General features: G+C 36.5%; 1 protein-coding gene across 2 annotated transcripts; it reads right to left on the bottom strand.

Moving 5' to 3' along the window:
* Positions 1-8,331: 8,331 nt before the first annotated feature.
* On the bottom strand, positions 8,332-15,223 carry aqp1a.2 (aquaporin 1a (Colton blood group), tandem duplicate 2). Of its 2 annotated transcripts, XM_079613441.1 has the most exons (6): positions 14,803-15,223; positions 13,873-14,037; positions 13,669-13,749; positions 13,218-13,395; positions 9,833-9,932; positions 8,332-8,449 (listed from the first exon to the last, which is right to left on the bottom strand). In XM_079613441.1, the coding sequence occupies exons 1-5, from the start codon at positions 15,166-15,168 to the stop codon at positions 9,913-9,915; spliced, it is 810 nt and encodes a 269-aa protein (XP_079469567.1). In that variant the 5' UTR covers positions 15,169-15,223; the 3' UTR covers positions 8,332-8,449; positions 9,833-9,912. The 2 variants fall into 2 exon arrangements, with proteins under 2 accessions (XP_079469567.1, XP_079469568.1); XM_079613442.1 differs by lacking the exon at positions 8,332-8,449 and having other exon boundaries at positions 13,223-13,395.
* Between the last annotated feature and the right edge of the window lie 5,527 nt (positions 15,224-20,750).

Genomic DNA, 20,750 nt, shown 5'->3' with positions numbered 1-20,750 from the left:
TCTACAGAGTGTATTACTCAATTGCATTTTCCCCGTTGCCAGGTAGCGAAGTGTTATCAAACATTTCAATTCGGCACTGATTGGGTAGTTGCGATTAGTTGGCGCTGTTATTGCATCCCTCACAAGATCCACAACAATCAGTATTCCCTCACGGTTAAGGCGGTATCTTTGTAATAACTCCGTGTCATTGAGTGTCTCCAATACACTGCGTCGCGCGGCGATTTTAAGACCCGTTGTGAATAGGTCTTAGTGAGTTAGGAGTCCTCTCGACTTATTTTAAGCTGTCCCAGACTTAGGTGCTACTTTTAGGGCTAAAATGCTTCGTGAATTACTCTTAGTGAAAAAAATTAGGAGTCCTAAAGTTAGGAGTGACACGCCCATTATTTTTAGGAGTTGCTCCTAAATTCGCCAGTTAAGAGCTACTTTTAGCCTTAAAATTCTTTGTGAATACGGCCCCTGATCCCATTTAATCACAATTTGCCATATTGGTTGTTTACCTGAGTGTCTGATTTAGTCCGGTGTGCCCATAAATCCTTAACCGAGTAATGACTGCCTCTTCCTTTTGGTTCCTGCCCCACCACTTTACCAACCAACCGGTTTCTGGATATTATGTTTACTTGTATCCTTTATTTCCCAGTGTTCTGGCCATTTTTCACCGTTTATCTCTTTATAAGCGCTTCCCCACAGCTTTACTTAAAGGTGGATTGTGTAATATTTAAGAGGATATGTTGACAGAAATGCAATATCATATACATAATGTTTTCAGTGGTGTATAAAGACATAATGAACCGTTATGTTTTTATTACCTTAGAACGAGCCGTTTCTCTCTACACACACCAATGTGTTGTTCTTCGTGCAAAGGAGCTTGCTAAAATCAGCGAATAAAACACTGACACAATGATGAACAAATAACAATAATATTCGCAATAACAAATCATTTTACTGAATAATTATGTAAACCTAATTTATCTTTGTAAAGAAACCTCATTGCTTAACTGGCTACTCTGTTGTCTCAGACGACGACATCACTTCCTGTCGGCCACCGTAACTTCTCTTGGTTACAATTCACAACCTCACCACTAGATGTCGCTAAAAATTACACACTGCACCTTTAATGGGATATTCATTTTTACTGTTTGCAATTTTGGTGATAACTTAGCCAGTTTATCAACCACCTCATTTCCATCTATTCATGTTCAGGAATCCAAACACATAGCCAACTATCATTATGACGGGGCCGAGAGCCGCGGGTACGGCGCGAGAGTGACAGCGGTGGCCTCGAGTTCCTCACGGAGGAGCTAGTGTGACCTGGGATAACAGGAGTGACGACAGTGAAGGACGAGAGAGGACCAGGCCTGGACTTTTGCTTGAACGTTTGCCGGTTCCCGCACTATAAAAAAAATCCATAAAAATAGGGCACTGTATTAATTTGATGGAATTTTCCGTATTAATTTTTACAGGTGTTTTACCTGTATTTTGAATGTTGCACTTCATTGTGTTGTGTTTTAGCGTTAACGGAAATGACCTTTTCTTTATTTGTAATAGCTGCCTTTCTATTGTCTTCCATTACATGTATCCTTTCATGTAAGCTGTCAACACAAATCAACAAAAACTCAAAACACTTCGGATAAATGGGAAATCCCACAATGGTAGCAGAACAACACTAGCATAATGCCGAGAGCTTACACCATGATGGTGGGATAGACTGAGAAGCTGCTAAATGAAAGCCATTCACCACTTTGCTAAATAACTGTTATCAACACTACCCTCTACTGAAAGATGAGTGAAATGTTCACATAGCATTCAGAGTTTCTCCCAGTCTGCATTATTATATGCCCACTTAGCACCATAATAATTACATATATTTATATCACAGGTCACTGGAAAATGACCACTGTCTATTCTATATTTAGATACTGTCAACATACTGTACATTTACAAGCTACTGATGCAGAAACACTGCTAACCCCAAATACCACTGTGAGCATTAAAATCACCACATAATCATTTTTGTTTGACATTTCTCCATGGCCCTTTTCAAAATATCCATTGTTAGTTCTGAACACGGATAACTTTAATACTCTGGTTGTCCTCTGTGTATCCATTCTATACTCATTCTGTATTACTTTTATTATTTACGTCTGTTTATCAAACTCTCTTTAATGAATATTGCACATCCTCCACCACTTTACCATAATCCCTTTCCTTATTACCTCATAACTACTCATCTTAAAACCTAAGACTTGCATAACCACCATGTTTCTTGTATACAGATGACATCATGAGATTTATTCATATTCGCAAAATATACATATATATTTATATTATTTTTTAAATCCTGTCCATTAGCGTTCAAGCTTCTGGCATTCCAATGAAGCAACAGGAAATACATGATAACGTTACAGAGCTCTACAAAAAGTATTTTAAAAAGTAGATTTTTTTTCCACATGTTTCCATGGTATGCTGGAAAACAATGATAAGCATTTAATAAGTTTCAAAGGCTTTTTATTGTCAAAAACATTCAATATATGCAAAGAGACAATGTTTACAGTGTTGAGCCTTCTTCATAGGCTCTGGCGTGCTGGATATCAGCTTCTGGGCCTGACCCTGACCGACAGCGATCCGCTCTTCCCTCAGTAGCGCTCGGAGGCGGTCAGGATTTGAGGATTGACCACAGGTTCTCTGGGCTTCAGATCTGGGGAGTTGCACTCACAAACACCGGTTGCCAATATTGAGCAATACATCTATTGATTTGGACTTTAATTAAGGGGCAATCCAGACACGTAATCCAATATACAGGCAATAGGTCAAAACAAACAAACAAAAGGTAGGCAGTCCAAACAAACAAACAAACAAACAAAACAGGGGTCAGAGATAAAAGAGTAATCTACGGAACAGGCAAGAAATCCAAAAACCAAGAGACATGAAACCAGGAAAAACGCTCGGAAATGCAGTGCAACAACATACACAACTTCGCAGAGAGTGAATGAGTGAACATGGTATAAATAGGCTGAGACTAACAGGTAGGGTTGCCAACTTTCTGAAATGGAAATAAGGAACAGTGAGGAACAGCTGTTTTCTTTTTCGCCGGCTGCTGGAAGGTAGTCATTTTTACATTTCCCGCTGTTGTCACTTGTCGTCATCGTTGCTACGATACATGACTCACAGTGACTGAAACGTCCAATTAAAAGGGCATTCTCTGATGATGTTAAAAACGCTATGCTGATCATAGACAAACAGGGGGAGAAATTAGTATCTACCGCACGCACCGTCGTTTTTTTTCTTATCATAACCTACAAATGTCTTCGTTCATAGTCTGACATATATTAGAAGCTATGTGTGTGTCTGTCATGGATTTGCACTGAATTGATTCTCAAAAATACGGAACAAAGTGCGTTCCGTATCGGTTCGATACGGAACAAGACTTTTATGTGTCAAATGCGGGACGATTCCGTATTATACGGAACGGTTGGCAACCCTACTAACAGGGTAATGAGACACAGGTGAATGCAATCAGTGATGATGAGTCCGGGCAGTGAGTTCTGGGAAATGTAGTTTGTGAGGGAGTGATAGTCTGATATGGAGTGCCCTCTGGTGGCTCTCAAGGGCACTCCAGCTGGTGACCGTTACAGTTATACATCTTTGAACTGTTTTACTCATTTGGAATACAGTATCAGTTCATTTATTTAACTTAATTATTATTCGTGGAACAGAAACGGGTCTAAACAGACAGCCTAATAATGCTTGTGGTAGTTTTGTAATCTGGTTTAAAATTATATAAAATTAACCAACTTGACAAGAGAAAATATGCAAACAGTTTATCATAAAGTTTGTGTTTATTAATTTTTTTTTAATTTTTTTTTTAATATTACATTTAATAAGGGTAAAATTTACACATTTGTCTGTACGAAACTTCTGGATTTATATATTTTTCTCACTTCATGAAATAAATTATTTTGGCAACATATACCTGAAAAATGATGTTCTTTGTGTTGTTTTAAGTTTGATAATCCATTTAATTTAAAAATTGACAGAACCCCCACCATATATATACACCCCTGAGCATTAGTCTGAGACGAGGGACCTTATAGTCAGTTGTCTCTGTCAGATCCCATTAAAGGAATCGCCTGGATTCATTGCTAGCCTTGGTTTCTTGAAGCACATTTGGGATAGCTAGGCTTTGATTGATTTAATTGATTGATATTTACTTCGCCATTTCCAAATTCAACTCCACAAACGCACAGTTCTTACATTTGGAACTTGGATCTTAAGATAACATTGTCGAACGAACAGAAACTGACGAATTAAAGCCAGTTTAATTTTAATTTTGATAAGCATTATGATATGGGAGAGGGAAAACTAGATCGCCTGTGATTGACCATGAAAACTAGCATTTAATCATTCTTTTAACTAAATAAAAAAGTATACATTCAGTATTATTATTATTGTAGATACAATTATTTAATAAATCTTTGGAAAATGGATAACTTTTGATCAGGTGGGCCACTGGTCTTCTGTGTGCTTCAGTAAAGATCACACGTTCTGGAAAAAATCAAGCCTCTCTTTTTTTTCTTTTTTTTTACTTATTTTAACTTGAGCGCATGTTTTCAGAACACAGCGTCATGAGCAAGCGCAATGGTCAAACACATTTGTCACATGATAAACATAGAAAAAGCAGAGCAGGAGATCTTCTCTGTGTGGGAAGCTCCGCTGGTTTAAAATGTTAAAAATTTTATTTAATACAGACTTAATGTAAACAGTACAATCAAAAATGGAAACACTCACTTTTTTTTGTTGCAAGATACATTACCTTTAAATTGATTAAAAATATATATATATATATACCCTAGTGAAAAAAAAATATGTTAAGTATACTTGAAGCCAGACTAATTATTAGTATACTTCAAGTGTATTAATGATTAGTTAACTTAAAGTGTGCTATTTTGAAACAACTAATTTTGTACTAAGTATATTTTAGTAGTAATTAAGTTGTAGTAAAGCATAACTTTAAATGTATTTAGTGTACTTTTGTGTACTAAATTGGAACAACTTTAAGTATATTTAGTATACTTTAAGTATATGCCTGTGTAAGGACTAGTTACATACTTGATTAGTGTATTAAAGTGTACTTTATTTGTGTTACAAGTACATTACAAATTAATTACAAGTGTCTTCGAAACATACAAGAAATATACCATAAATATATTAAAAATAAATAATAAGTATACTTGCAGCCACACTAATTATAAGTATACTTCAAGTGTGTTAAGGATTAGTTAACTTTAAGTGTGCTATTTTGAAACAACTAATTTTGTACTAAGTATATTTTAGTTGTATTTAAATTGTAGTAAAGCATAACTTTAAGTGTATTTAGTGTACTTTTGTGTACTAAATTGGAACAACTTCAAGTATACTTAGTATACTTTAAGTATATGCCTGTGTAGGGACTAGATACATACTTGATTAGTGATAATAAAGTGTACTTTATCTGTGTTACAAGTACATTACAAAATCATTACGAGCAATATACAAGTCTATTATGTTTGAGTAAAAATTATATTCTCCGTAATACCTTTGGCTTAATCCAAATACTACAAATAGCACACTTTGTCTTCAATAACAAATGCACATTAAAAAGTGTATTTAAGCATATATTTATTACAAATGTACTTATAGTGCACTTGTAACCCATTAATAGGATAACACCATAAAATAAAAGGAGGAAAAATATCTACTTAGGGTCTGAGCTCACCAAATACTTATAATCACAACTTAAAGTATATGGAGTCCTGGGTTCGGGGTGTCACACCTTGCATTAATAAAAAAATATATTAAAAAATTATAATGTGTGACTGCACTTATTTAAACTAACTGGTGTCTAAAATCCTAACTAGACAGATAAATAAAAATAAAAATTATTGAACCAAAGGAATGAAATAAAATCAGAAATATGAATTAATGAATAATAATGAAATTAATGAATGAAACAATCAGTTCACTGAACAGTACACTGAAATCTCACTTCGCTGTTCACTTCATAGGCACGCATCACTTTGTACACATCACATGAGATATCTATACCATTCAATCAATGACAATCAAATAAAATGAAAATAAAATAATTAAATTCAACCTTGTAAGTGTGATGAAGTCTGAGTGCAATGCAATTGACTCAGTTCAGTGTGATGGACTCAGTTCAGTTCGTGCGAATATGACTCAGTTCAGTTCATTTGGATAGAAGTGTAATTGACTCAGTTAAATTTGTGTAGATGGAAATGTAATTGACTCAGTTCAATTCAGTTCGTTTGAAGGTGAATGCCTACAGACTTTGCAGGGATGAACGATGAACAAATCGAATCTTTTTCCTCGTGAAAGAGTCGCCAAGATGACTCGATTCTTCCACATAGGAATCCAGCGCGTTTCTGCCTCACTGCGCGAATCCAACACGACCACGGAGCGTTGAAACAAGCCAACTAATGCAATAAAACAGTTCAGACATCAAATCAGAAAAATATTGACGACGATGGATAAGATAAACGATAGCCACACGTGGCTCACATATCTCTCTGTTCAATGAGCTGGCGCGAATGTGACGTCAGCACCCATCACGAAATGCATATAAAACATTCATATAACTCTTAAACTTAATACATTATTCCCATAACATAAATGTGTAAACAGGTTTAACAAGTATACTAATACAGCATAAACACTTTACATGTGTTGTATTGCCCAGTTTATACTCGATTACGAACAGCATTAACCATCCACATTTTCTTATATGAACAAACACAAACTTAAACATTATTTATGAAAATATGAAACAATTGTGACTTACCTAATGCAATAAAACAGTTCAGACATAAAATTAGAAGAATATTGACGACGATGGATAAGATAAACGATAGCCACACATGTGGCTCACATATCTCTCTGTTCAACGAGCTGGCGCGAATGTGACGTCAGCACCCATCGACGCAATTCTTTATTAGTTTCGGCCCTCAGCAAAAACAAAATAATAAAATAAATAAATTATAATAAAACATATGTCTGAACATTTCATGCATTAGGCAAGGAAAAATATAAAATCATACATGAAAATACATGAAAACACAGCCTCAATTAATTGGGTGGGTTACACACTTGTTAGGAATATATTAAAAGTATGCTTGTTTTCAGCATATTTCTTAAAAGTGTAATTAAGCATATTTATTACCAATGTACTTATAGTGCACTTGTTAGAAATACATTAAAAGTATGCTTGTTTTCAGCATATTTCTTAAAAGTGTAATTAAGCATATATTTATTACCAATGTACTTATAGTGCACTTGTTAGAAATACATTAAAAGTATGCTTGTTTTTAGCATATTTTTTAAAAGTGTATTTAAGCATAGATTTATTACCAATGTACTTATAGTGCACTTGTTAGAAATATATTAAAAGTATGCTTGTTTTTAGCATATTTCTTAAAAGTGTATTTAAGCATAGATTTATTACCAATGTACTTATAGTGCACTTGTTAGAAATATATTAAAAGTATGCTTGTTTTTAGCATATTTCTTAAAAGTGTATTTAAGCATAGATTTATTACCAATGTACTTATAGTGCACTTGTTAGAAATACATTAAAAGTATGCTTGTTTTTAGCATATTTTTTAAAAGTGTATTTAAGCATATATTTATTACCAATGTACTTATAGTGCACTTGTTAGAAATATGTTAAAAGTGTGCTTGCTTTTAAATATATTTTTAGAAAATATACTAAAGTACTATTATTTTAAAGTGTGTTAAAAGTTGTATTATAAAAATAGATAAAAAGCATGATGCTAATATACTTTTAATATATTTAAAGATAGTATATTTTTTTTGTGTATATTTGCAATGTACTATTGAAAAAGGGAATATATTTCAAATACAATAAAGTATACTTTTTTTTCACTAGGGTATAAGAAGGTATAATTTCCAATAATGGCAACAGAGATAGGACTTTAAACATCTAATTTCAAGAATTATATATTTATGATGTATATATTTAATATTACTTAAAAATAAAATATTATACTGATCTGCAGATCAATTTCTTCAACATTAAGAGCTAATACTAATACCCAGCAAGCAATTTTGCGTTTAAAAGACGTCTAATAGGCATCCAAACACAGCCCTGAGGTCTAGGCTAAAACAAGGCAAAATGTGGGCTGTCAGTGAAAATGTAATAGAAGTCTAACCATAGCCCAAGAATAGACACACAGGCTACGCATATAACATGTCAAAGAAATGAAACCAAACACCTTGTAATCACTGTTGACTTTGCTTACATGATGGAATTGGAATATCATACAAGTTATTTTGGCAAAAACGACATGTAACTAAATTCAAGATTATTTTGGCTAGAAGCAGTTTACTCATAGCCGGACTATATCGCGTCTTTAGTTAACCGAGGCGGTGAAATTGTTTTATTGTTTTATTGTTTTATTTGGATCCCCATTAGCTCCCACTATGGTGGTCGCTAATCTTCCTGGGGTCCACTGAAATCACAATACAAAAAAATACAAAATTCAATTAATCAATACATCAATAAAATCTATAAAAGCTATACGATATATATTAGCTACCATGACACATTTGAAAAGAGTACAAATTATGCAGTTATGCAAAAAGCAACATCTATTCAACATGCAATTCAAAACAATTAAAACAAAACATGCGAAAATAAAATAGGTAGTAGGCCTACTATCACACCTGTAATCTCTGTTTTATTGTTTTCTTAAAAGAACATTTATTTTTGAGTTCCCTGACGCTGGATGGAAGTGAGTTCCACTCTACAGCCCCTCTGTATACAATAGTTTTCTTCATAAAATTACATCTTGGACTAGGAGTAATCATTATCTTGTTGCTGACTGAGCGTGTCACATGCTCATGACCATATCCACTAAACAATATTTTTTCTTTTATAAAGTTATATGCTTCATCAGCCATGACCTTATGCATGAGCAACAGAAGATTATATTTTACTTTTGCATCTACTGTCAACCAAGATAGTTTAATATGCATCTCCCGCACACTGGCGCGAAAAGAACAGTGCAGAACTACTCTGGCTGCTCTATTCTGTGCAATTTGAAGTTTTCTTAGATGTTTTTGGGCCGCACTACTCCAAACTACTGGACAGTAATATAAGTGAGACAGAACGAGACTTTGGACGACGTTTTTCAATGTAGCAGTTGGACAATATACAGAGCATTTTCTGGACATAGCAATACCCCTGCCCTTCTTACTGACAATGTGGTCAATCTGGTCTGACCAAGATAATAAATGATCTAGTCTAACACCCAGCAGTGTGAATCTGGTAACCTGCTCGGCCACATTGCTCTCTATATGCAGATTAAGTGGGGTGATACTTGGAAACATGTATCTATTGCAAAATATCATACATTTAGTTTTGGAAATATTCAGTACCAATTTATTCTTTTTCACCCAGTCCATTACTGTATTTAACTCATGCTGAAGATTCTCATTGAGTTCAGGCAATGTTGATGCTGCATTGAACAAAGTAGCATCATCAGCATACATAACAACACTAGCCTTTCTAAAAATATATGGAAAATCGTTTATAAATATTGAAAATAAAAGTGGACCCAGGCAACTTCCTTGTGCTATGCCGCATGATGTTGTTAAGCAATAAGATAGACTACCATTAAAATAAACCTGTTGCGTCCTATTGGAAAGATAACTATGCACCCAAGTTAGTGCTGAGTGTGAAAAACCATATGCTTTGAGTTTGGCTATGAGAAGACTATGATCTATTACATCAAAAGCTGCTGTAAAATCAAAAAATGACGGCTATTGCTTGCTGGGTATCCAGTTAACTTAAATCTGTCAAGAGAGGAGTTTGCCTGGTTGTTCTGTAATCCATGTTTACTCAGCTCCCAGACCTCCTGCAACGGAAACAGAAAAGACAAAGTCAGATAACAAGTCAGATTTTTTTATGCATTTTTATTTTATTTCTGTAAAAACAAACAAACCCTGAAATTACACTCTTGGCAACAAAAAGAAAGGAAAATAAAAAAGAGTGTGTTACATGAATAGTGGTGTGGAGAGTAAGGATGGAGGTTTGAATCCACCTTTTCCCGATCCCATTCTTCTCTCCTATAGATTGCGGCTCATGCTCGCATTGCTCAAGACACCTTTAGGGTTAGTGGGACTCACTGGGGGGTGGGGGTCTATTTTTTATTATTTTTTACCCACAGATTCCCACTATATTTATGTATGAAATTTGCATAGCATTTGGATGGATAAAAGATGGAAATCCTCTACATTGTGAAGTTGAAATTCCCTCCCTCGACTCACAGTCCCCCTGAGACTGAGTTTGCTTTGCATTTCGCTTTTGTCAAGCAATGCAAACTGTGCTGGAGGAGATCTACAGTGTGTGCTTGTTGATGCCTCATCAGCACAATGTGAGGAAACTGATAACTGAACGTTTGGGTGTTGCAGTTCTGTCACTTGATAAATGTTGTTCAAAAGTGTCACTCCACCCTCAGCAAAGCCACCAGTATAAACTCTTCTCTGTGTTTAGGTTGCAGGGGAAGTTAAAAGCTCGTAAGACAGCACATTTTCATAACACATTTGGTTTACAATTTTTCTTCAGTTGCAGAATGACTATTATTATTATTCTTTTTTCTTATCTTTGAGTGGGCAAGTTTAAAAATGTTTAAAAAATAACTAAAAATCCCATTATCACTTCATGGTTTTTGAAATGACTGGATAAGCTCCAGCATCCCTGCAGAGGACAAACGGTTTGGAAAATGGATGGAAAGATGGATAGTCTGTGTCTGTCAAACAAAAACCAGAACATATCCAAAAATGGTAATTTACCACAAGAATAATTTCACTTAAATTAATAATTTTTTGGCTAATAACTTAGAGTTTCACAAACAAGTATTTGCATTCCATGACAGATTCTGCACAAATATTCATCAGGATTGCTTTACAATTACTTGCAACACTTGCCAAAGAGACTACGTGTGCAAATATGCAACATGTTTTATGGCTGAGGCCCCAAAAAGTATTTTGAGTAAAGGGAGCAGGTAGTCGAATGCCTTGGTCATCACCTGTCCATTAGATCGTGCTGTTTACAATCGTTGGAAACCATTTTTCACTACACTTGATTACCAGATATACAGATATTGTCAAAAATAATTTGAAAGAAGATTAAAACAGATTTTTTAAACAGCCATCTGCATGTCTAATAAGTCAGATCTCCTTCACGGTGTTCATTTTTATCTACCTCATAAGACAATAAAACAGAAATCATAGTTTTCCAATGAAACCGAGCCACAAGTTATGATTAACATTTGAATGCCGGCCAAGAAGTTTTGCTCAGTGGTTTTAAAAACCGATGCTAAGCATTGATGATTATTCATCATAAGTGAAATGCTCTCCCTAAAATATATTTATTGTAGATATCTGATGTTTTGCTGTGCTCATTAAAACGATATATGCCCACGTGAGCAGCATCTATGCATGCAATACATCTGACTGCGCCAAAAAGGAAACTAAATAATTCCTTTCAAAATGTGCTAGTGGATATATTCATTTCAATTATGTCGACAGTTAGTAGAGCAAACAGCCCGAGACATTCAGTTTGTGGCATTGTCCAACAAAGAGTTTTGTTCAATTCTTTGTAATTCGTGGCAGTCCACAAAATGCTGACTAGTGTGACAGCTTTAGCGTCGGTTAGTCTGGAGGTGATACAGAAGTTGACATCGGCTCGGTTTGGTTATACTTGTTAACTGCTTTGCAGAAGTGTTCTCATAAACCTCTCAGTGCAATGTTGAGCACATATTGCTACAGATTTGCAAATGCTTAATTCTTTACATGTTAAAACACTTTCCTCTTTCCCAGCGTAATATCAAGAGACAGCTGGAGTTAAGCATTCAGAAGGCGAGACTTTTGAAATGTGTTGAAACTGTGGCTTTTTAACTTCTTCGAAGCTTTGCTGTGTTTGTTTGATTATCCCAGTTAGGCCGGCATAACAACATCCTCTAACCAAACAGCCTGACTGGACCATCTGTTCAATCAATGGCAGATGGGGATAGGGTTGGGGAACAAATGTGATATGCTAGTGCCACAGAAACTTCTGTACTTTCAATTTGACATAACGTGGTTCTTGTCTAATTGTCTAATTTGTAAAATGGCGCCTTAAAATCATACTGTTCACAGTCCAGACATTTTCAAACATAGAAGAAATATTCTGGGTATTACATGGAGGTCTTCAACAACCACAATCTAACAATGCTGCAATGTCTGAGAGAGGAGTTGTGGTCATAATAATCCGCAAAAGGTTAATAATTTTAACTAAATAAGAAGGGTAGCAACAGGATGATCAGAGTAAGTTGTACTTATTTTGTCTAATGTTGGAAAGGGTTCAAATATGCAGAAGATGCTGGAAAACCAAAGAAGACGAACACATCTTAGAGGATCTTTCGAACAGTGTTTAACTGCTCAGGACAATTAAGGGAATCTTGACAACTACGCAGATCATGGATCATCCAGGTAAAGAGACATGCAGTATTAAGAATCAAGTGTGTGTAAACTTATGAACATTTTGTAAATGAATTTACTATTTTGTCTTGTGGACTATATGTAATATCTATTATGTGAAATAGCTTATTCATGGAACTACTAAAACAAGTAATTTTTATACTCCCTCTTATTTTGTTAAAATGATTATTATTATTATTTTGTGCAGATTCTGCAAGGTTTATGTAAACTCATGACCAAAACTGTATGTTTACAGTATAGGGCTGCCAGCAAGTTACTATTTAAGACTGATTACATAAGAATTGATAGGAAATTATAGATAGAAAAATTATGGCAAACTCAAAAGTCAAGATAAGTCACGTTAATGCTGAAAACAAGATTAATTTATTCAATCAACTGCCAGCCCGTGAAGCAAAAACAATCGGCCTGCCCCAAGAATAAGTGTGTAAGTGCGCTGAATGCTGTTACAGGAGATCCCTGAGATGCTAGAAGTGTTGGAAGTAGCCGTGCAAGTACAATTTAGCCAGAACGATGCTGGTACACAGAGTAAGACACTAGAAGAAGCCGACAAAACGATCATTTGGACAACAACAACAAGAGAAATGATGTTGTATATTTTGGTAATGTATGTAGACATTTAATGAAGGTTAAAGACACGTTTCAGGGCCTAGGCCACTGACCAGACCCAGATCTGGCGGTTCGGGGTTCGATTAGCGGTTCTGTCGCCGAGGCGTCCGGATCAGCCGTCCCCTTCAGGACCTTCATACGCTTGCCAAACGCTTCCTTTTTTGGGTAGAGCAAGAAGTCATACACAAGAGCAGCAGCCGCCCCACCGACCATGGGTGCGATCCAGTATATCTACAAGGAAATAATTGTTACAGTTGATCAAATTTTTATTTTACACATAGTACGCAAAAGAACAAGTTATCTAAAAGAGCCAAACGTTTTATTTTCTGCCTTATGAATGCTTTTGAAGAAGTAATACTATGTCAAATATAAGCAAATCATACAATGACTATTCTCTACCCTCAGCAAAGCATTTAAGTTGCCATTCATTTTAGTTTTTACTCAAACAGCAATTGCAATTTGTTCTGACAACAACCTTGTTGATAAAATGAGGTACGAACGTACCCAGTGGTTTTTAAAGGATTCAAGAATAACGGCTGGTCCAAAAGATCGAGCAGGGTTGATGCCGCAGCCGGTGTAACTGATCTGCGGATGAGAATGATGAGCTTATAAGGTTATGCATGCAGAATCGTGTTGAAATCTACTGATCTAAGAACATTGCGTATCATTTACGTTTGCTTGATGAAAAGTCAATTATCAAGTGCTTACTGCTACCAGGTGCCCTAAACCGACTGATAGTCCGATGGCTAGGGGTGCAGAGCCTGTGACATCCGTCCGGTGTTTGTCTGTTGTGGCCAAGACACAGAGGACCAGCTGAAAGGTTGCAAAGAGCTCAATGGCAAATCCCTGTCCCTGTGACACACCGTTACTCAGCTACAAGACAAATAAACAAATACATTTTGGATTAGCTTGTAATGATGCAAAAAGTTCAACATGCTACTACTACTGTCATATTACAATCATAAGACAAGATAATACTTGTGATTTCAAGAATACCTCCTAACATATGATTGAAATTTGAACATTTGTACCATTACTGTCAGAAGAAAAAGACAGCTCATCTAAAACATTTACCCCATTAGCAGGGAGTGTAGTCACTCTACATGGGGAAAAGGGTTACAAAGGGAGCCTATACCATTAAATATTGTAGAATTTGTATAGTTAAATTTAAACAGTAAAACAATCATGAAATAAAAATGAAAGAGCAAAAATTGTGCTATTTTGTTATGGCACTGAAGCAAATTGTTAAAATATTACCTGGAAAATATTTACATTGTTTATTGGGTTGACAGCTTATGAAAATGTATTATGTAATGTATTACGTTAATCATTTTCCTAATATTTTAAATGCACGTTAACTTATAGTTTATAAGTTAAGACTCTATAGAACCCTTTAGCAGACCCAAATAAAAAGAAAGAAAGAAAGAAACTGAAAGGAGGAAACAATAATTAAAATATTCTAGCTTAAGACAATTTTGAGTTTGAAATCAACATACAAAATCACAGCTAGATTAAAAAAAAAACTTTTTTTGTAACTTATAGTTACTAAAATATTCCCATATGACAACTAACAATGTAATACAATTTTGAATGTAGTATTAGTGGTTGAAATGTAATATTCTGTATAAAGCAACTTACCATATTGAGCCCCAGTGTTGTTTCAGGGTCAGGGCTAACTTTGAACATAATGCCACTTGCCAGCACAGCTCCCAACATCTGGGCAATGACATACATGAAGGCCCTGAAGAAACTGATCTGACAGCTAACCAAAAGTCCTAAAGTAATAGCTGGGTTCAAGTGGGCTCCACTGATATGCCCCAAACTCTGAGCCAGTGTGGCAATCGCCAGACCAAAAGCTAAAGCTACTTTAACCTCTTGGTCAGGAAATCTGTTATGCCTGTTTCCAATGGCAGAGGCTATACCAATAAAAACAAAAATGGTCATCCCAACAAACTCGGCCAATACTGCCCGCCAAAAGGACCAACTTTTAAGCTCTCGTGCCATTACAAGAATTGTTCCTCTTCTGCCTTTTAGCTGCTAAATGAAAATGCCAGCTAAGCTACCACCTATAAACACTTAGAGAAAGATGACTGACAGGAAACTGGTTTTAGCAAAGGAACCACAGTTTTAGACCAGAAAACGGTAGGAGGTAGTTAATTGCTAACTGTCCGAGAGCTAGTGTCACACAACAACCCTATTAAATAATTGTAGATCCATTTGTCAAATCAATATCTTTACCTGCTGCATTTTTGGGAGTCATTCCTATGTTTCCAGAGTCCTATAACTCCCCAGATGTATATGGTGCATAATGAAAACATGGATCTATGTTCCCAGACCTGTTCACACCAAGATAAATATTCAGCGTTTAGATTTGATGTGAAAAATATTTTTGAATGAATAGCTGTTAAAGCGGTGGTATATAATATGTAAAATATGTCTCTGTTGTCCCCAGAGTGTGTATGTGAAGTTTTAGCTCAAAATACACCACAGATAATTTTTTACAGCGTGTTAAAGTTGTCCTTTTTTGAGGGTCATTAAAAATGCATCATTTTGTGTGTGTGCCTTTAAATGCAAATGAGCTGCTTCTCCCGGCACAGAGGGTGGAGTTTCGAGAGCTTGTCAAGTCAAATCAAGTCAAGTCATCTTTATTTATATAGCGCTTTTTACAATACAGATTGTATCAAAGCAGCTTCACAGTGATAACATGAAAATACAAAAAAAATAATTTCATCATCGTCCACCTTTAAGGCAGATCTATAATATTGTTGAATATTAAATGTCCCCAACTAAGCAAGCCAGAAGGTAAGGCAACAGCGGCAAGGAACCAAAACTCCATCAGGTGACAGAAGGGAGAAAAAAACCTTGGGAGAACCCAGGCTCAGTCGGGGGCCAGTTCTCCTCTGGCCAATGAGTGAACAGTGTATGAAGTTCAGAATGAATCAGAGTATTTGACCAGTTCCGGTTGGTTGAAGTCGGAGTGGAGAGGAGGGGAGACTGGTTGACACTTCAGGTCAGCGTCGTCGTCGTCGTGTCCTGGCGCTGGTCCTTCATCAGATCTGGATACGGCCTGGTTCCGGTGGACAGCAGTAAACCTCGGGATAGACAGAGAGACTAATATTAGCGTAGACGCCATCCTTCTTATGATGTACCAAGTACATCAGGATTACGGGAAGTGTTCCCGGTCCCGGCTGTTCTAAACTATGCAGCCTAATTATATAAGTCTATAATGTGTTATGTGTATGCTAGGCCGAAGAGATGTGTTTTTAGTCTAGATTTGAACTGACAGAGTGTGTCTGCTTCCCGGACAATGGTAGGAAGACTGTTCCAAAGTTTTGGTGCTAAGTAGGAAAAGGATCTACCGCCAGCAGTCGATTTTGATATTCTAGGTATTATTAACTGGCCGGAATTTTGAGATCGCAATAGACGTGAAGGACTATAATGCGTTAAGAGCTCGCTCAAGTACTGCGGAGCTAAACCATTTAGTGCTTTGTAAGTGATCAGCAATATTTTAAAATTTATACGATGTTTAATAGGCATCCAATGCATTGTTGACAGAACAGGGCTAACATGGTCATACTTCCTGGTTCTAATAAGAACTCGAGTTGCTGCATTTTGAACTAGCTGTAGTTTGTTTATTAAGCGTGCAGGGCAACCACCCAGTAGAGCACTACAATAATCTAGCCTTGAGGTCATAAATGCATGAACTAACTGTTCTGCATTATTCATTGAGAGCATATGACGTAATTTAGATATATTTTTAAGATGGAAGAAAGCGGTTTTACAGATACTAGACACATGGCTTTCAAATGAAAGATTGGTATCAAAGAGCACACCCAGGTTCCTAACCTAATAATTAGAATCTCTGTTTTTTCTGAATTTAGTAGTAGGAAATTACTAGTCATCCAATTTTTTATATCAGCTATGCATTCCGTTAATTTTGTGAATTGGTAGGTTTCGTTAGGTTTTGAAGAAATATACAGCTGAGTATCGTCGGCATAACAGTGAAAGCTAATTCCATGTTTCCTAATGATATCTCCTAATGGTAGCATATACAGAGTGAACAGCAGCGGTCCTAGTACTGAGCCTTGTGGTACACCATACTGAACTTGTGATTGATAAGACATCTCTTCATTTACTGCTACAAACTGATAACGGTCAGATAAGTATGATTTAAACCATGCTAGTGCAATTCCACTAATGCCAACATAATGTTCGAGTCTATTTAAAAGGATGTTGTGGTCAAAGGTGTCAAATGCAGCACTAAGATCCAGTAATACTAATAGAGAGATACAACCACGATCGGATGATAAGAGCAAATCATTTGTGACTCTAACGAGAGCTGTCTCGGTACTATGGTACGGTCTAAATCCGGACTGAAAATCCTCGCAGATATCATTTCTTTCAAGAAAGGAACACAGTTGTGAGGATACTGCTTTTTCTAATATCTTTGACAGAAATGGCAGATTAGAGATCGGCCTGTAATTGACTAGTTTTGTAGGATCAAGTTGCTGTTTTTTAACAAGCGGTTTAATCATAGCTAGCTTAAAGGTTTTTGGTACGTATCCTAGAGACAAAGATGAATTAATGATATTAAGAAGAGGATCTATGACATCTGGAAGCATCTCTTTCAGCAGCTTAGTCGGTATAGGGTCTAACATGCACATTGTCGATTTAGATGATTTGACGAGTTTGCAAAATTCTTCCTCTCCTATAGAAACGAATAAATAAAATTTTCCCTCAGGGAGACTACAATGCACTTCCTGATGCGATACTGTATTAGACGGTTGCATAGTTATAATTTTGTCCCTGATATTATCGATCTTATAAGTGAAGAAGTTCATAAAGTCATTACTGCTGTGTTGCTTGGAAACTTCTGGGCTTGAAGCTTTCTTTTTCGTTAGTTTAGCCACTGTTTCAAATAAATACCTAGGATTATGTTTATTTTCTTCTAATAGGGTTGAAAAATAAGCAGATCTAGCAGCTTTTAAAGCCTGTAAGCAATCGAGCTCTCCTTCCATGAAATCCGAAACACCTCTAGTTTTGTTTTCTTCCAGTTGCGCTCCATTTTTCTGGCTGCTCTCTTAAGGGCCTGAGTGTGCTCGTTGTGCCACGGCGTTGGACTATGTTCTTTAATCTTCTTTAAGCGCAGCGGAGCAACTGTGTCTAAAGTGATGGAAAAGAGAGAGTTAAAAGTTTCTGTTGCAATATCAAGTTCTTCTAAGCTATCCGGGATGCTGAGATGATGAAACTGATTAGGAAGATTATTGATAAAGCAATCTTTAGTGGCAGAAGTGTTGGGTCTAACATATTTATAACACGGAGTCGGCTTTGCAGCCTTGGCTAAATGTAATTTACACGAGACTAGATAGTGATCTGAGATGTCATCGCTCTGTTGCAGTATTTCAACGGCATCAACATCTATTCCATGTGATACTATTAGATCTAGAGTATGATTACGACAATGAGTCGGTCCTGACACGTGTTGTCTAACTCCAATTGAGTTTATAATGTCTTTAAATGCCAATCCCAATGCATCTTTTTCATTATCTGTGTATATTAAAGTCACCAACAATTAGTACTTTATCTGCAGCCAATACTAATTCTGATAGAAAGTCCGCAAATTCTTTGATAAAGTCTGTATGGTACCCAGGTGGCCTGTATACAGTAGCCAGCAGAATTTTCAAACATGATTTATCGTTTACACTATATATTTTTACATTAAGCACCAACACTTCAAAATAATTATATTTACAACTAGATTTCTTAGTGGTTTTGAAAATATTACTATAAATTACAGCAACACCTCCTCCTTTGCGTTTCAGACGAGGTTCATGTTTATAACCGTAATCTTGTGGGGTTGACTCATTTAAAGCAATGTAATCGTTTGGTTTTAGCCAGGTTTCTGTTAAACACAGCACATCTAGGTTATAATCTGTAATCATATCATTAACTATTAGCGCTTTTGAAGTAAGAGATCGAACATTCAGAAACCCCAGCTTTATCATTTGCTCATTTAGATTATATCTGTTTTTTTATTTGTTGAAGATCGATAAAAAATTTTAACCTTAGATGGGTTTGAACGTATTTTGGATTTATTTTGGATCTGACCTTGGTGACGTGAGGCCGCTAGCAGACGGTCGGTTAAGCCAGTCTGTCTGCTTCCTGACCTGAGGCCCAGATTGTCATGTTTTATCTCTAAGACTATGAGCCAAATTACTAGAGAGAAGAGCAGCACCATCCCAGGAGGGATGAATACCATCTCTTTTCAACAGGTCAGGTTTGCCCCAAAAACTTTTCCAATTGTCTATGAATTCTATATTATTTCGTGGACACCACCCAGACAGCCAGCCATTGAGTGAACACAATCTACTAACTATCTCATCACTCCTGCGAACAGGAAGGGGGCCAGAGCAAATTACAGTGCTTGACATCGTACTTGCAAGTTCACACACCTCTTTAATATTAATTTTGGTGATCTCCGACTGGCGGAGTCGAACATCATTAGTGCCGACGTGAATAATAATCTTAGAGAATTTACGTTTAGCATTAGCCAGCACTTTCAAATTTGCTTTGATGTCAGGCGCTCTGGCTCCCGGCAAACATGTGACTATGGTGGCTGGTGTCTCTATTTTCACGTTCCGTGTAATAGAATCGCCAATAACTAGGGCACAATCAGAATAATTCTCAGTGGGTGTTTCACTGAGCGGGGCAAATCGATTTGTTATCGGAACGGAAAAGTGTTTTTTTGATCCGCGACTAGAGCGATCTCTCACTGTCACCCATCTGCCCTGCTGCACGGGCTCTACTTCAGCCGGAACCGACTCATGTAAAGAATTAACTAGGCTAGGCGCATCCAAAATAGTATCTAAAGCTCTAGCACTCTTCTTACTATTCTCGATTAAAGTTTGGATGCGTGTCTCTAGTTCTGAAATCTTCTCTGTCAGCCTGACTGTCTCCTTGCATTTATCACATATAAATCCTATATTGCCGACAGAGAAGGCTATGGTAAACATGTGACATGAAGTGCAGGTGACAATAACAGGAGAAGACATTACTCACCGTGTTTGTTGACTGATTCTTACTCACCTGGGCTTTTATGAACTCAAAGGCGCGGGCGCGCGAGAGAAAAATAAATAACTGAGCGCACGGGTGGTGCGTTAAAAGGCTAGCGAGTTAGCGTGTTGTGCTGACAATAACGGAAGCTAGCAATGTCAGGTTAATCTGAGATGTTGAGTAAGCTGTATTTAGTAGTATAAACAATTAGAATTTATAATAAATGATGGTTCAAAACAGAAATAAATACGAAGCTAATACGAGCTTCTTTGTGCCTTTCCGAATACCGTATTCGGGTTCGGCTCCACCCCTACTAGCCATATAGGCTTGGAAAATCGCAACTTTTCATTTTCCGTCGATCTTAGTACACGGTTTAACTACAGAAGAGTCAAGTTTTAAATAGGAAAAATATTGAAACTCGTTGGTCATTTTGAAAGAAATGCTACTGGATTTATCAGAATCAATGATCTATGCTAAGCTATGCTAAAAGTGGTACCGTCAGACCCGGAGTTCGGCTGAATGGATTCGAAAAC

Source organism: Phoxinus phoxinus (genome assembly GCF_949152265.1).
Source record: "Phoxinus phoxinus genome assembly, chromosome: 5".
NCBI classification, from domain to species: domain Eukaryota; kingdom Metazoa; phylum Chordata; class Actinopteri; order Cypriniformes; family Leuciscidae; genus Phoxinus; species Phoxinus phoxinus.
The sequence above is the reverse complement of the archived record's forward strand: the minus strand, read 5'-3'. Positions and strand labels throughout refer to the sequence as shown.